General features: G+C 49.5%; 1 protein-coding gene across 9 annotated transcripts in view; it reads left to right on the top strand.

The window, feature by feature from the left end:
* NF1 (neurofibromin 1) overlaps positions 1-16801 on the top strand; it is a 3279657-nt gene that overhangs the window by 55627 nt on the left and 3207229 nt on the right. For all 9 annotated transcript variants that reach the window (XM_069614617.1, XM_069614618.1, XM_069614621.1 and 6 more), the window contains exon 2: positions 15803-15946. In XM_069614617.1, coding sequence (XP_069470718.1) covers positions 15803-15946 — 144 coding nt within the window. The remainder of the gene's footprint in view (positions 1-15802; positions 15947-16801) is intronic.

The following is a 16801-nucleotide window of genomic DNA, read 5'->3' on the forward strand; positions in this document are numbered from 1 at the left end:
CCGGGCTTCAAGAAGTGTGGGGACTGTGGGTCCAAGATGTCGGTGACGGACTTGCACGACGCCTTCCTCTGGTGCCTCGGGGAGGCCCACGACATGGATGATTGTGTCAACTGCCAGTCGCTTACGTCCAAGGCCTTGCAGGAACGTAAGAAGAAGCTGTTGGTCGGTAAGGTGTCCAAGCCCCGGAAGGCGAGGTCCACTGGGCTTTCGATGGATGATTCGAGGGGCGACTCTCTGCATCGTAGTTGTAAGTCTAGGGGTCTCGGTCCCGGAGTGGGTACTGCCTCTTCGAGGCACTCCCGGAAGCGCCGTCATCGGTCGCCTTCCTTGTCCGAGGACTCCACCCGTCGGCGGGTTTCTTATCCCACCAAGCGTTCCTCTCCGGAGGAATGGGCTTCCTTCGGGAAGAAAAGGTTGGTGATTCTTGAATCGCAGGGCTCCAGTCCGTCCGCGACTCCGAGAGGGGTCAGTCATGACCGTACTGGAGACACTGCTCGTATGCCTTCGGGCTCGGGTGGTCGGCACGATTCGCAGGAGAGTTCCCGCTCGGACAAGGGGAATCGTTCCAGTCATGCCCGTTCCAGGTCCCGGTCCTCTACGCACTCGATCCCGCGTGCACCTGTGTAATCTTCAAAGTAAACGTCGAAGCTGGTGGCGCCGAGGTCATCGACGGACTCTCTCGAGGCTCCGTCTGAGGAAGTCGTCGACGCCATCGGCGCCCAGGCTGTCGAAGGACACGCTTGGGGCTCCAGCCTCGAGGCCTGTGTCGAAGCCATCAATGTCAGCGCCGCGCTCTATGTCGACGCCGTTTCACTCGACGCCTTTCGAGGCTGTGGTGTCGGAGGTACCCCGTGGCACGGGGGAACCCACTAGAAAGGCTTTGGCCAAGGCAAAACACGTCTTTCTCCCATATTCTTTGCCCCCTTTAAAGCCTATGGAGTATATTTCTGAGGTGGAAGAGGGTTCTGAAGATGGGTTGGTTCCGGACACGGTGCCAGATGAGATTCTTTCTGGTCATAGCCAGATTGAGGACTTGCATCAGTCACTGCATGACGCCAGTGGTCTGGACACCTCTCCGGAGGTGGAGTTCTGTAGGCCTGAGCCTGGCCCCCATGCTGAGACATCGTACCGGCGCCTTATGTCGAGGGTCATGGACTACTTGGGGTGGTCGGCGCCCCCAGTCGATTTTGTGCAGGATGACCTGACGGATATCCTCGACCAAGGTCCACCCACTGACCTGGTACTGCCATTCCATATGGCTCTGCAAAGAAGGGTGGCAGCGGCTTGGACTGCTCCGGAGAGTCTCCCGGCAGTGGGCAAGTCTTTGCCACAAAAATACCACCCATCCAGTAGTGACCCCTGCTACTTGACCACGCACCCCACTACGGAGAGTTTGGTGGTGCAGGCGGCTACGGCCCCAGCAAAGCAGGCGTCGTATCCTACCATCCCTACTGATAGGGACGACAAACGTTTTGATGGCTGGGCGAAGAAAGTGTTTTCTTCAGGGGGTATGGCTCTTCAGGCGGCCAACTCCGTATGTGCTTTGTCACGTTTCACCCACACTCTGTGGAACTGTATTTCATTAGCGGCTGAACATATTCCTGAAGGGGACGAACGGGATGGTTTTCTTGCTATTATTCAGGATGGCAAGGATGCCCTGTGTGAGTCCGTTCAGTCGGGTTTGGACATGGCAGACTGTGTCAGCTGGTTCATGGCGGCGAGCACCGTGATACGCAGATTTGCGTGGTTGAGGAAGTCAGGGTTTGCTCCTGATGTGCAAGCCAGGCTCCTCAACATGCCCTTTGATGGTGAACATCTTTTTAGCAGCAAGGCTGACGAGAGCCTTGAGAGGTTGCAGACCTCCAAAGCTGCAGCGAAGTCGTTGGGCGCTGCAGTCTGCCAACCTCTGCCTTTTCGTCCTAGGGGACAGCAGTGGAGGGGAGGTTCCTTTCGTTATTACTCATCCTTTAGTAAAGCGAGAGGAGCTGCAATTCAAAGGGGTAACCGTAGGAGTGCCAGAGGTGGAAAACCAGGTACTCGAGGTGCAAAGGCCGTGCGAGCAGTTGCCTCTTTGCCCTCAGGCGATGCCGCAGCCTCTTCTGCTCAGTCATGAGGCCCATGCTTCGCCAGTTGGGGGAAGGCTGGCGCAGCATCTTGCAGAATGGCATGCCATTACTTCAGATGTGTTGGTTCTGGAGATCATAGCCCACAGCTACTGTCTTCCTTTCCGGAAGAAGCCTTAGACAATCCACCAGGGAATCTCTCTTTGAAGTGTCCGGATCCGCTCCTTGCGCAGGAAATTCAATCCCTGCTGGAGAAGGGCGCTATAGAACTGGTGCCTGTAGCGTAGAGGAACAAGGGCTGGTAATCCCCTTATTTTTTGATTTCGAAGAAAGACTGGGGATTGAGACCCATCATGGACTTGCGCAGTTTGAACAAACTCCTCAGGAAGGACAAGTTCAAGATGGTTACACTCTCTCAAGTCCTCCAGGCCCTTCAACTTCAGGACTGGTTGGTGTGTATCGACCTCAAGGATGCTTATTTTCATGTGCCTATCCATCCCAAGTACAAGAAGTACCCGAGGTTCGCGGTTGGCGACTCGCATTTTCAGTTTCGGGTCCTGCCGTTCGGATTGACCTCCGCTCCGAGGGTTTTCACCAAGCTCATGGTGGTGGTGGCAGCGTATCTCAGGAAAGGGGGGATTCACTTCTACCCCTACCTGGACGATTGGTTGATCAGGGGGAGCTCTCCCGAGCAAGTCCTGGATCATCTGTCCGTCACCTACCACTCCCTTCACAGGCTGGGCTTCTCCCTCAACTTAAAGAAGTCCCACTTGATGCCAACTCAGCAGCTCCAGTACATCGGAGCAGTGCTCGACACGTCCCTGGGGCAGTGTTTTCCTCCCCAGGTGAGGGCTCATCACATTCAGCAGATGGTGCACAAGTTCCAACATGCCCAGAGTCTCCCTGCGTTAGAGTTCATGAGATTGCTCGGCCTCATGGCATCCTGCATTCTTCTGGTGCCAGAGGCCAGGTTGCGGATGAGATCTTTGCAATTGGCATTCAAGCTCCAGTGGTCTCAGTCCTCCAGCAGGATGTCGGACCCTGTTCAGGTGCCGTCCTCAGTTGCCGAGGACCTTCTGTGGTGGGCCATCGAAGGCAATCTGATGAAGGGGGCTCCTTTTTGGCTACCCTGGCTGGAGGTGACGATCATGACGGATGCATCCCTCGCGGGATGGGGAGCACATGCCAACGAGTTGACAGTCAGCGTTCGTTGGTCTCCGTCGGAGTCCAGACTCCATATCAATCTGTTGGAGCTGAGGGCCGTCAGGCTTGCCCTGAAGGCTTTTCTGCCGACTGTGCAAGTAAAGAATGTCCTGATTCTGACGGACAACACTGTGGCCATGCACTACCTCAACAAAAAGTGGGGGGGGGGGGGCAAGGTCACTTCCTCTGTGCAGGGAGACGATGCAGCTCTGGGTCTGGGCCATCCAGCAGGAAATTTCGATCTCGGCAGTTCATCTGGCTGGAGACGAAAAGGAGATGGCGGACGCTCTGAGCGGGCAGAGCACGAGCTCTCACGAGTGGGAGCTGGCTCAGGAGTTTCTCCTGGAGATCTTTGCCCTTTGGGGGACCCCTCAAGTGGATCTCTTCGCCTCCAGTGTCAACCGGAAGTGCGAAAAGTTCTGCTCGTGGGAATTTCCTCCAAACGGAGCCTTAGGAGACGCCTTCGTGGTCCTTCGCGCTGCTGTACGCGTTTCTTCCAGTCCCCGTCATTCCGCAAGTGCTGAGGAGGTTACGGAGGTTTGGTTCCCGGATGCTCCTCATTGCTCCGCCATGGGCCCGGAGGACGTGGTACCCGGACCTTCTGGCCTTGTCCATCTGCCCTCCACGTCATCTTCCCTACCAAGACGATCTGCTCTCACGGGAGGGGGGTCAGGTTCTCCATCCAGAGGTCCGATCCCTCAACCTTCAAGCTTGGCTTCTGAAAGGTTGAGGTATAAGGATTGGGACCTCCCTGAAGACGTGATGGAGGTGTTGCTTTCAGCCAGACGGCTGGCAACGAAGTCCCTGTACCGTTGCCGTTGGAGGAAGTTCTGCGACTGGTGCAGGGTTCAGAATGTGGATCCTTTTTCATGTGACATTACTGTTGTCCTGTCTTTTTTTGCTTTCTTTGGCCCACAAGGGCCTACAAGTGGGTACCATTAAAGGTTGCTTGGCGGCGCTGTCTATATTTAAGCGCTCGTCTGAGGAGTGTTCTTATTTTAAAATCCCTTTGATTTCTCAGTTTCTGAAAGGGCTCACTAATGCGTTCCCTCCGTCACCTTTCCAGGTGCCCGGTTGGGATCTGAACCTTGTTCTCAACTTTCTAATGGGTGCTCCCTTTGAGCCTTTGCATTCTTGTCCTTTGAGACTGTTAACACTTAAAACTGTGTTTTGCGTTGCGGTCACTTCCGCTCGCATAGTGAGTGAGTTACAGGCACTTTCAGTTAAGCCACCCTTCACTGTGTTTCATCAGGGTTGTCCTTAGAGTTCGTCCTTTCTTTCTTCCGAAGGTGGTGTCGGAATTTTATTTAAGCCAGAAGGTTATTCTTCCGGCATTTTATCCTCCTCCACATCTTGGTAAGGAAGAGGAGAGGCTCCATAGGCTGGATCCTAGGAGAGCTTTAAGCTTCTACATTTCCTGCATGTCCCGGGTCAGAGTGTACGATCATCTCTTTATTGGTTACGCTGGAAGGCGTTTGGGACAAGCTGTTACTAAGCAGACTTTGTCTCGATGGATCATCTTGGCAATTTACGAATGTTAGCGCTTGGTGGGTAAGGATCCTCCGGTAGGCTCACGGGCCCATTCTACCAGGTGTATGGCTGCCTCTACTGCCCTGCAGAGGGGTGTTCCCATTCGTAACATCTGTGATGCATCCACCTGGGCTTCGGTCCATACTTTTGTACGTCACTACTCCCTCGATTCTATCCGGGGGCAGGATCTGGCCTTTCGCAGGGCGGTCCTTTACTCTGCAATTTGATTGGGCATTCTAAATGTGTATATTATAAATTATTTTCCCTCCTCCTTACGTTGGTACTGCTTTGGGAGTCTGTCATAGATATGGAATACTGGTAACTGGAGGTATAGCCCAACTACGGCAGAACAACGGGCTAGAGGTACTTGGTTAACAAATGTGGTCTGTTCTGACGTGTAACATTTAGGGGGGCTACTTATTAATTGTAGTAGGCCTAGGTAATTTCTATTGTGTCCAAGAAAATACAAAAACACATTAAATGTGAAGATGTACAATGAGGAGTTCACACAAGAATAGATATCATTCAGACAGCTTTTAAATTTATTTTGCTGCTGGATGCATTTAGTAGTCATGCATCAATGGTATTCAAAAAGAGGTATTTGTAAAGATAACAAACAAAAATGCAAACAAATTCTTCACAAATACTGGGTGTGCAGGGAGGCTAAGTCTCAGTCTCAGCCTTGCCCTTACACAATTATTATGACAAGGTAAATTGCAAAAATGCAATGATAAAACAAGATAATGCTATAACGAGCACTGTGTAACCACCACCTCTTGTGACAAGTGATTAATGTGTATTCAATACAAGACAATACAAACAGAAGCAAAAAATGCGGAAACTCTTTGTTGTCTATAGCCAGGCTGGAGGGTGACCTAATACATGGTCGACGTCTAGAAGTGGATCAAAAAGATGTTGGGACCAGGAGAGATATATAAATGTTGGTCCTTAGGACGTTTCGGCTGAGTGCCTTCATCTTGGGCCTGGGGTAGGTCTCCCTAGGGTGGAGCTATAAGGACACTATTAGTGTCTGAGTTGAGAGTTAAAAACTGTTTAAAAACACAATACAGAGTCTGTTCCAAGACTTTGGTACACCACAATCAAATCGGGCGGCAAGGGAGTTAAAAGGACTGACCTTGGGGGCTGCAATGCTGCATGTATTTGGAGATTGCTTGTAGCACCAAAGTAGCGTGAGGTGCAGGAAAAAATGGGGCTTTAAAACGATGCAGGCTGTGAAGGGCTACAGGAGTCAAAAACACATATAATTTTGGGTAAATTAAAAGTTATGGATGTTCAGAACTGGACCATTCGTTATTTAATCTTGGGCTGTTAAAGAGCGAGATATAAGTGCAGAGAGCTTGTGACTCTGGTTTTCAGGTAACTAGACCTCCTATCCCTGCACCAATTTTCAGATCTTATTTGCATTATCGAAGGAAACGGGCACTTATATCTCGCTCTTTTTTAACAGCCCAAGATTAAATAACGAATTGGACACAACAAAGTCACCATTCCACACGGGTCCGTAATCCTGCGGACACCAGCTGGTTAACCGGCATCCCATGCCTCATGTGAATTTTCACACAGAAGCCACCCAGCAAGGTGAGCGTCTGCCTTATTTAACGCACCCAAGCCACCATGGTCCAGTTCTGAACATCCATAACTGTTAACTTACCCAAAATTGTATGTGTTTTTGACTCCTGTAGTCCTTCACAGCCTGCAGCTATCGTTTTAAAGCCCCATTTTTTCCTGCACCTCACGCTACTTTGGTGCTACAAGCAATCTCCAAATACATGCAGCATTGCAGCCCCCAAGGTCAGTCCTTTTATCTCCCTTGCCGCCTGATTTGATTGTGGTGTACCAAAGTCTTGGAACAGACTCTGTATTGTGTTTTTAAACAGTTTTTAACTCTCAACTCAGACACTAATAGTGTCCTTATATCTCCACCCTAGGGAGACCTACCCCAGGCCCAAGATGAAGGCACTCAGCCGAAACGTCCTAAGGACCAACATTTATATATCTCTCCTGGTCCCAACATCTTTTTGATCCACTTCTAGACGTCGACCATGTATTAGGTCACCCTCCAGCCTGGCTATAGACAACAAAGTGTTTACGCATTTTTTGCTTCTGTTTGTATTGTCTTGTATTGAATACACATTAATCACTTGTCACAAGAGGTGGTGGTTACACAGTGCTCTTTATAGCATTATCTTGTTTTATCATTGCATTTTTGCAATTTACCTTGTCATAATAATTGTGTAAGGGCAAGGCTAAGACTGAGAATTAACCTCCCTGCACACCCAGTATTTGTGAAGTATTTGTTTGCATTTTTGTTTATCTTTACAAATACCTCTTTTTGAATACCATTGATGCATGACTACTAAATGCATCCAGCAGCAAAATAAATTTAAAAGCTGTCTGAATGATATCTATTCTTGTCTGAACTCCTCATTGTACATCTTCACATTTAATGTGTTTTTGTATTTTCTTGGACACAATAGAAATTACCTAGGCCTACTACAATTAATAAGTAGCCCCCCTAAATGTTACACGTCAGAACAGACCCCATTTGTTAACCAAATAGATATGGAATACATCGGAGGACGCAATCCCCTCGAAGAACAAGTTACTCTTACCTGGTAACGTTCTTTCGATGGGATGGGCCGATGTATTCCATATCGCTCCCTCCCTGCCTACCCCGCTACAGAATTTCTTATGCGATTGCAGCTTACATTTCCGCAAGGCTTTCTGTGGTCATACTGGCAGAAGATTGGTGCCACACGTTCTGGAAGAAAACTACAACTGAGGCTACGGGTGTCGTGCGTCCTACTTATAACATCTGGTGAAGTCGGCCGTCGGAGGAGGTCCTCGAGGACGGCGTATCGACGTCATCGACGCAGGACGCAGAAAGATTTTCCGAAGCAGCACTGCTGTGGTGATTACTGTCATAGATATGGAATACGTCGTCGGACCATCCCATCGAAAGAATGTTACCAGGTAAGAGAGTAACTTGTTCTTCTCATGCGAACACACATACACCCCCACACCCTCAGCACGCCCCCAACATAAACACACCCCACCTACCTTCATCTTCATGCTGGGTTCTTGCAGCTCCAGTTCCCTTTCACTTCCCTGATTGGGAACCGGTGCCACAGGGTCCTTTTTCCCTTTTTTTTTTTTTTTTTGTTTTTTTTGTTTTTTTGTTTTTTTGTTTTTTTTAAAGGAAAGCTGCGGGGGTAGCCCCTGCAACCCCTGCTCACTATACCATGAAGCGTAGTGAGCAGGGCGATGCGGAGGACACCCCTGCATCCCCGTTATTTTTTTGTTTTGTTTTGTTACATTGCTACCACCGAAGGTTCGAACTTTTGGTGTTTGAACCTTTGATGGTAGCATTTTCAGAACTATTGGTCATTGCGACCATTTTTTGTCAGTCATATCGGTCTATAACGCCTATTGCCGCTCGTCAGCCAACCACTGTGCAAGCACAGGCCCTGAATGCTCTTTCAAGCTATTGCCAACCTACGTTCGCCAGCAGCAGCAGCAAAAAGGCTATGACCTTTTCCTTCTGGGTTCCCCGTTTCCCCCTGGTTATCATCCCCAGTAGGCACATCTTGGGGGAACACTCTAGCTGACCTCCCATTAGGGCGTTAATCCTCACCACTACCTCCTTCCAATAGACCTGTATTATCGCGCATGCCTGTACCATGTGCCAGTAACCAGCTGAGTCTTGTTTGTATCTGGGGCAATGGTGTGGGTGGTCCGGGCGCACCATATGCCGTTTCTGAGGGGTTGGATAAACTCTGATCAGGAAGTTAAACTGGATCAACTTAAAGCGCGCATTCCTGTATACCTTGCTAGTGTCCATGCACATTTTCTCCCACTCTGTTATCTCCATGTTGTAAGCTGCGGTAGGGGGCCTGCTATCCTGTGATGCCATGTATAACTTTGCTAAAACCTGCCTGTCATCCCTGATTGTGAGAAGAGAGTGTAGAATCTGGTTAGTCTGTTGCTCATTGGGTATTGCCCCATTTGCCTGCAAGCACATTGGTTTGGCTGGCGTAGTTTAAGAACTGCCCCCTGAGCATTTGAAACTTCCCAACCCATGCATCGAATGGCAGTAACGTTCTTGGCTCAGAGGTCACCCAGCACCCGGCCCCCTTCTTGTGTACATTTTGCGTCAACCCCCCTCAAGTTCCATATTATCCAGGCCCCTTCTGCATCAACCCTCAGAGGTATCTTGGGACTGTAGCCTTCTCCCATTCGTAGCTTAGTGCAGGTTTTTTCCATGCCTCCCTCACCACCTACTCAGACATGAGCCTTTTGCCCCCCTAGTTTCCCGCCATAGCAGCTCCATCCCTGTATAATGCCTCTTGGGTTTCCCCAGCAGCTGCCGATCCAGCCACCCATGTCCCATTTCCCATCTGGTGACGTGCTGTAATTGGACTGCCAAGAAATATAGCTCAAAGTCTGGGTGGGCCAGCCCCTTTCCCCGATATCGCCTGCGTTGTCCAGCAACGCCCTGTGCAATTTCCCTCCGCACAGTAGGTAAGCAATTTTGCTGTCTAGTATCCTAAAGAAGGGGCCGTTGCCATGTGCGAGAGATTTGCAAACGGGTAAAGCAATCTGGGGGATAAGCAGCATCTTACAGATTGCTATTTTGCCCATTAGGGACAGGGGTAGTCTATTTCATAAAGCAATCCCATCTATCCCTGCGAGTGCCCTCCTTACATTATACTGCAAGGTATCCGCCATGGAATGATTAATGTGGACACGAAGATACCAGAAGGATTCGTCCTCTTATCACAGCCCAACCTCCGGCTGCTCCTGTATTGCCCTATCCTGCAGCGAGCCCAATGGGAACAGTGATTTTTCTAAATTCACTTGAAAACCTGTGAGAACCTCAATGTTCTGCAACAGCTCCAGTATGTAGGTGATGTGTACCCATGGACTATGCACATAAAACTGACATCCGCCAATAAGGAGATGTGTTGCTGACCTCCTACCCTGATTCCTGCGTCGTGGAACTTCACCCAGAATATCCTTGCCATAGGCTCCAGAGCTTGGACAAATAGGATGGGCGACAGCAGGCAGCCCTGCTGCATTTCCCCTCCCCAGTTGCCAACTATGCGAGACCACCATTCCTGCCTTTTACTTGCGCCATGAGTACCTGGTATAGCAGCCGGATCCATTTCAGAAAATTTGGTCCCATCCCATTTCTTTCCAAAACTCGGAAAAGGCACTCCCAATTAACAGAGTCGAAGGCCTTAACCGAGTCTAGGGAGACCACTGCCATTTCCTCTGCCGACACCAGAACTTTTTCTCCTGAGGTTAATTGTTGGATTTCTACCCCATACAAAGCCGCACTTGTCTTGGTGAATCAGAGGAGCGACCTTTTTGATGAGTCTGGCCGATGGCACCTTTCGCTATTGATTATTTATTACACGCATATCCTTACGGAACCAAGCAGCAGACACTGCATCTAGACGCTGATAACTGAGCTTGCTCAAGTAGTCCTCTTTAACGGTTCTAGATTCAATCAAACTAGTATGTTTTCAGCTTCGAACGAAAAGCGGCAAAGGAAGTAATCTTTCACGAATCAGCTGGAAGTAAATTACATAAACTAGGGCCACTGATGGAAAAACAGTTGTCCCCTGGAGTGACATAGTGGGATAAAGGGGACAAGCAATAGGTGATTGCAGGTTTCAAGGTGACTGGTATGGTTGCATTTTTGATGCCGGGTACCTGGGTGCTAAACCTTGAATACATTTATGTACCAGACATAATGTTCGAAACTCGATCCTTCTCCCTACTGGAAGACAGTGCAATCTTGTTCGATGGACAGACATGGGGGGGGGTCTGTTAGGTAAATTAACCTGATGGCCGCATTCTGGGCTCCCTGGAGACGATGGCATTGATACGGGCCGGTATGATCAGCTGCAATGCTAGTCCCTCCCTGGTTTAAGCAGTACGACAATGATGGCTTCCCGCATGGTTGCCGGAAGGCCCACTCCTAGAGTTGCCGTTGCCGGAAGTCTGTCTTCCTGGAAGGCCCACTCAGAGTTGCCAAAGAAGAGGGACTCGTAAGACTGCATATGTCTTGTAAAATTTGGCCAGGAGGCAGTTGTCCCCGGCATTTCCCGCCACTCCCCAGTGATTCTATTGATCATCTAATTTCATTTTCTGTTGCAGGTTCTTCTAGTGGGGCTATTGTTTCCTTGCTCGGCTGCGGAAGGGAGGCCTGGTCCAGCACCTCCTTATGTCTCGGCTACACCCCTGCCTCCCTATCCTTGTAGAGCTGCTCACAGTATCTCGGAACACTGCGTTAATATCTTCCTGTGTAATAATAATTTGGCATTTATATAGCGCTACGAACCTGTAGTAGTGGCTAGGGCCCCATTCTCCTTCTCCACCTGAGAAATTAAGCTTTAGGGTTGTTCCCGTCCGAGTAGCCACGCCAAAATCCAGCCTGTCTTGTCTCCCTCCCTGGGAATCCTAGTCTGGTGGTACACACAGTCCTGTTTTCCCAACCGCTCTTGTGCCTGCCGCCTATGCACCCTTCCGCAGAGCAGCTCTTCGATGATGACCCTCCCTCCCCACCCACCGGCCATATCTCCCTCAAGTACCCTAATGCGGTCTTCCAGGCATTTTAAGTAGGACAATAATGGCGAGTGAACCCCATGCATGGCAGCTGTACATTTGCCCCTCATTACCACCTTAAATGCCTCCCATACCACTGTGTAGTCGGACTGTGCTTTCAGTGACCTCAAAGTCGTCCACTATGGTGCTCCTGAGCTCTTCTGTGTATACCCCATCTGTCAATGCGTCCGCTTGTAACCGCCAGGTGGGGAAATGCCCCGCTCCTTCTCCCCCATACAATTGTGGCTTTTAAGGGGGCATGTTCCGATATCGTCCTTCCCATATACCCCACTTCCCGGAACTGGGCAAACTGCTCCCTCCCCACAAATATATAAGCGAGTACATACCATGCAGTTGGGACTAGAAGGAATTCCTCCTGTCATCCCCTCGTGTCTCACGCTAGAGATCAACCATGTCCAGATCCGATGGCATGCGTTCGAGGGATTTGGAGGCAATCGTCTTGTTGCGTTCCTTGGCGTCCGACCTATCTAATTGCGGTTGAATTATGCAATTAAAATCCCCTCCCCAGATCTGCTTCCTATGCCCCCCCAATCATGCCAACTACCCCGGGAAAGTATTGGTGTTGGTTGCATATGAGTTTGTCAGACACGTTTCCCTCCTGTCTCGTTTTCTCAGCAGAATAAGAGTACTACCTACCTTATTCGTCGTGCTGAACCTTGCTGACCTGAAAGAGGACCCCTCTCGCTATCCAGGTCAGCACCCCGGTAGAGTTGGTTGCCTTGCACCCCCCCCCCCCCTCCCACCCCTCATCCCCCACCACGCAGCTGGTCTTCACCTTCTCAAATTCTCCCCTGTTGAAGTGTCTCATGGAGCAGCGCAACCTGTACCCCGCCAATCTCTTCAGAAACTCCATTACTGCCCTGCGCTTGCTTGGTCGCCCCAATCATCTCACATTCCAGGTAAGAATCGTCAGTGAGCCCATGGTTCCTGTTGTAGACCCTTATCCTCTTCCCTTCTCTGCATACCTCGTGGTCATGTGTACCCTTTGGCTGGTTTCCCAAGCTGGGCTGTCCCACCCCCTCCCTTGAGCAACCCCACAAACTCCAATAAGGAACCTGCTCAACTCGTAAACATTCAGGTTAAAATACCAGCATGGTAGGCACTCTGAATTGGTCCACCTCCCCAACGGTGAGAAGGCCGACTCATGCTCATGCCGGGGGCATGTGTAAACTGCCAGTTCGTCAGGCTGTGGGTTGCTAAGGTGCATCCAGTTCTCCGGTAGATTGCCCATGATAACAGGCTTCCCCTTGCCCCCACCACCCCAATTCATTGTAGCAGTGCAACATCCTCTAGGCTTAGGTCCCCAGTTAACCTTAAGGGTCTGGTGCCCGTGTGGATTTCTCGGTCTACTGAGCAGTGCCGCTTTTGGGTTTCGGCCAAGTTCTCCTGTGACCAGTGACTGTCTCCTTTTTGATTTTTAGCTTTGCGGGGGTACAACAGCATATGGTGGATTTCGTTGTTCTGAAGGACCCTCTTTACTTCCTCAAAGCTCTCTCGCTGTTGTTGGACCCGCCGCCTATAGTCCAGGAATACTATTTCGGCTGAATTGGAGAATCTGATCGGGCCCCTCCTTCTGGCAGCCTGCACAAGAAAATTGCATTCTCAGTAATTGAATATCCTGGCCACGTGCAGCCTAGGTTTGGCAGTGGGCACTGGCCCTTGAGCATGTTCCACTGTGAACCACTTTAAGAAGCCCTTCTCACCAACTGTTTGGCTGCCATTTTTCTAGAAATAGTTCCATGGAGTTCCCCTTGCGGTTTTCGGGAGGCCCACTATCCTTATGATGTTTCTCTTCGAGCGGCCCTCAGTGGCCTCTGCTGGGCCTCCAGGACCTTTTAGTCATCTCCAGTAGTGTGGCTACTTGCCTCTTGAGGGTCTGTACCTCCACCTCTGTCGTGACCCTCCACTTAGTTTGCTTTCTGCCTCGCAGTCGACTTTTGCATGTCAGCTCTGATAAGGGTCAATTCTTCCCCTAGGGTCCCAATCTTGAATCCCAAGGCGGTCCTGGAGCTCTGTACCGCTTCTAGGACTTGGGCTATTTTCCCCTCTAAGCACGTTGTTTGTGCCTCTTGCTGTTGGGAAGGGGGTGGGAGGGTGAAACCCTTGTTGGGTGCGGCTACCGAATCGGGCCGTATACTTGTCCGTTTTAGGCTGCCTGCTCTTCCCTCCCATCATGGTCTGCTAACTCGTCTAGCCTGTTGGAGCATGCTGGTCTCCTGTCCGGACAGCTGCCCCAGCCCTCACCTCCCAGAGGGTGTGTTTAAATGTCCACTCAAGGCTGGTCTTGGTGGTTCTTTAGATGCCTGTCCCCCTAAGAGTCCTCTGAGTGTCTGTAGGAACCTGTGCAGTAGGGTCTACTTCGCCTGCTCATGTGCCTGCCCTCCTGCTGGTAGCTCCTCGGGGCGGATACATTATCAAGGGCTCTCAAGGGCTCAGTCACCACAGTAGCCTGTATGCGCTACTCCTTAGGGGTTCGCCAGTTCCTCGGCTCCATGCTCCACCTGTTACCGGGCCCTATCCTGCGCCTCTCAAGTTTTGGGCTAGACCTATCCAGTGCTTCCTTTCCACTGTGTTTGTGCTTTCGCCCTGTTCCCTTATTGTACAGGGCATTGTCAGTGTCTCTCTGGTACTTTGGGCGCCTGTTTCCATGCCCCACTCTCTCCCAGTGTCCAGGCCCTTCAAAACCACCTGCGTGTCTCTGCTAGGAGGAACTTTTGGGGGGAGGGTGGTGCTCCTGACATCTAGTGTGGCTGGGGCTGTCAGTCTTCTCCCCCCACCCCTAACCCACCCCCCCAACTCCTTGCCAGCACAACGCTTCAGTGATGGGTGCCCACCTTATCTTCAATGCACAGCTCCCTTGTTCTCCTCCGCAGCTTCTCTGCTGTCCAGATATGTCCAAGGGATGAGGCCAGCCCCTCCTGAGCCCCCAGGCCTTGTCCAGCCTCTTCATGGCCCCCTGCAGTGGGAAATTGTGTTCGCCCCCACAACGAGGCAGGTAGCTCCCACTCTGTGGCAGAATGCTTGGGGGGCGGGGGGAGGGGGCTTAGGGCTATGAAGGAGGAGGAGTCCGCCCCTCCCTAGGATGCGGCCTCTCAGCAACAGGTAGCAGGGGTTGCTTCCAGGGTCGGACTAGGACAAGAAATGGGCCCGGTCACCCAAAAAAAAGTGGCACACCCTTTGCCTCAAAAAAGTGGCCAGTCCCTTGCCTCACGACCCTTGACCCCCGATGACATAATCGGAAGTGATGTCATTTCACCCCACCCCAAAGTGATATCCCGGGAAGTGATGAAACACGGACCTTTTTACAACTTGACAAAACAGGAAGTGGCATCAAATAGCATTGTTTTTAAGTACACTACAAAAAATATAGTTATGATTTCACCAATGTGATATACACTTCATACAAGAATGGATCACCACATGTATCATTAATATCTGTGTATAGAACTCTATCGTCCAATTACTGTAACTCCAAGCAGATGTCCAAGGCCAAATGATAATGTTATTTTATAGCACTTATGCTTAAACTATTTGTTCTATATATAAAATATATATATATATATATATGAATACAATATCACCCAAACCCTGTTGGTACTCATTTATTGACCTAAGAAGGATGAAGGGCTTTTTGGAAAAAAAAAAAAGCTGAGGGGCCGATCCGACCCTGGTTTCTTCTCACCCCCTGTTGCAGTCTTCAGCAAGGACGGGTGTCCCGGCACACCGTCTGTGCGTTTTTCTTGTGTTGGGGCTAACAGCCCGCTGGGTCCCGTTTCCGCAACTAGGCAGCCAGTTTTGTTGCATCTGCTGTTGCTGGGTTCATAGCCAACCTTATCCCAGCGTCGCAACTCTGTCTGCCTCACCGGCAGTGCCTATCTCGGCAGGCTCATTGAGCACCCTTGGGTGCAGTCCAGCTTAATGCCGCATCGCCCTCTCCTGGCCACTGCTGTCAGTCTGTGCGTTACACTCCGGGCGAAACTAAGGACAGATTCCATTGAAGTCCATCTTCGGCTGCATGGACCTGTCCCTCTGAACCATCTGTCTGCTCTGCAACCAGGATACTGTCAGGATATTAACGGGCGGTGAATTGGTTTAATTGTCCTTAAAATTAGCAGTATGCCATGATTTTCCATTTGATGTTTTACAACCAGTTTTCCAGGAACCATGTTTCCGTTTGTTTTACAAATTCCTCCAGCCAATCTGGAAAACTGGTTCTAGGGATTTGGAATCGCCAGTTTACGAAAGAGCCATGGAACTACTTGCAAAATATTCATCATATTTTTGTGTGTGTGTTTTTCTCTGTGGATTTGTGTTCATTAAGTTAACTGTTTGTCCAACTTGCATTTTTCCAGCTTCCAATAAAATCAGGACAGCAGAACACTCACACCAAAGTCAGCATGGAGCACAACAAGGAATGTCTTATAAACATTTCCAAGTACAAATTCTCTCTGGTCATAAGTGGACTAACAACAATATTAAAAAGTGTCAACAATATGGTAAGCTTTTCCTTTCTACATTTTTTACATTGGTCATTGTTACTATTACGTCAAGAACAAGGACTAATAGCTTATTTAGTATTAAGTGTTGTAGAAGACTTTGAAGAATGTGGTCCTATTAAGTGAATTTAACTTTGAAGTTTGGATGAGAATGTTCCTTTCGGAGTTGTACATGGCTTCTCTCTATTTTCTAGTGCTGGCATGTGATTATATATGCTGTACAGATAACTATTGATAATTTGATGGCAACTCCTGTACGCACATTGGCTGACAAAATGTTCCTTTAGATTGCACTGTTTGTGTGTAGATTTTAGTCTGAGGTCTACTTTTTTTGGATCTGTTCTAACAGAACTTGGCTTTTGTGAAAATCGCCAACATATTCCTGTTTCTATTTTAGAGTTAACATTAAAAAACAAACGTATTGGTTAATAAAACATGTTGAGAAATGGAAACGTATGAGTCTTAACGTGCCTCTAGAGGATAGACTAGATTTATATTCTGTCCTCTGTGTAGATGATAAACAAGTCGGAGTGGCTTGTAGCACCTTTGCATTCATTTTGTGGTGACTCGTAGGATCTCATTTTGATTGGAAGGGTCATATATATTGCAATTGCCACTCAAATCCCAAACTGTGTATTGTTCTAAAAAGAGAGTAGCTTAGCTCCTAGAGTTATGTTGGGAATAAGCTATTGGGTATATGGTCTGAAGCAAATGTGTCTGGAGGTGTACTTCTAGTGATGGTTACTAGGTGGCATTGTGGCATGTGCGCCTTGGCTCAAACGGAATATTGCACTTTCACATTTCAGGTGGAAGGGTTGTTTCTCAAGCATGCTTAAACCCACTATAATTAAGCTG

Source organism: Ambystoma mexicanum, chromosome 9 (genome assembly GCF_040938575.1).
Source record: "Ambystoma mexicanum isolate Mex_15411 chromosome 9, UKY_AmexF1_1, whole genome shotgun sequence".
NCBI lineage: Eukaryota > Metazoa > Chordata > Amphibia > Caudata > Ambystomatidae > Ambystoma > Ambystoma mexicanum.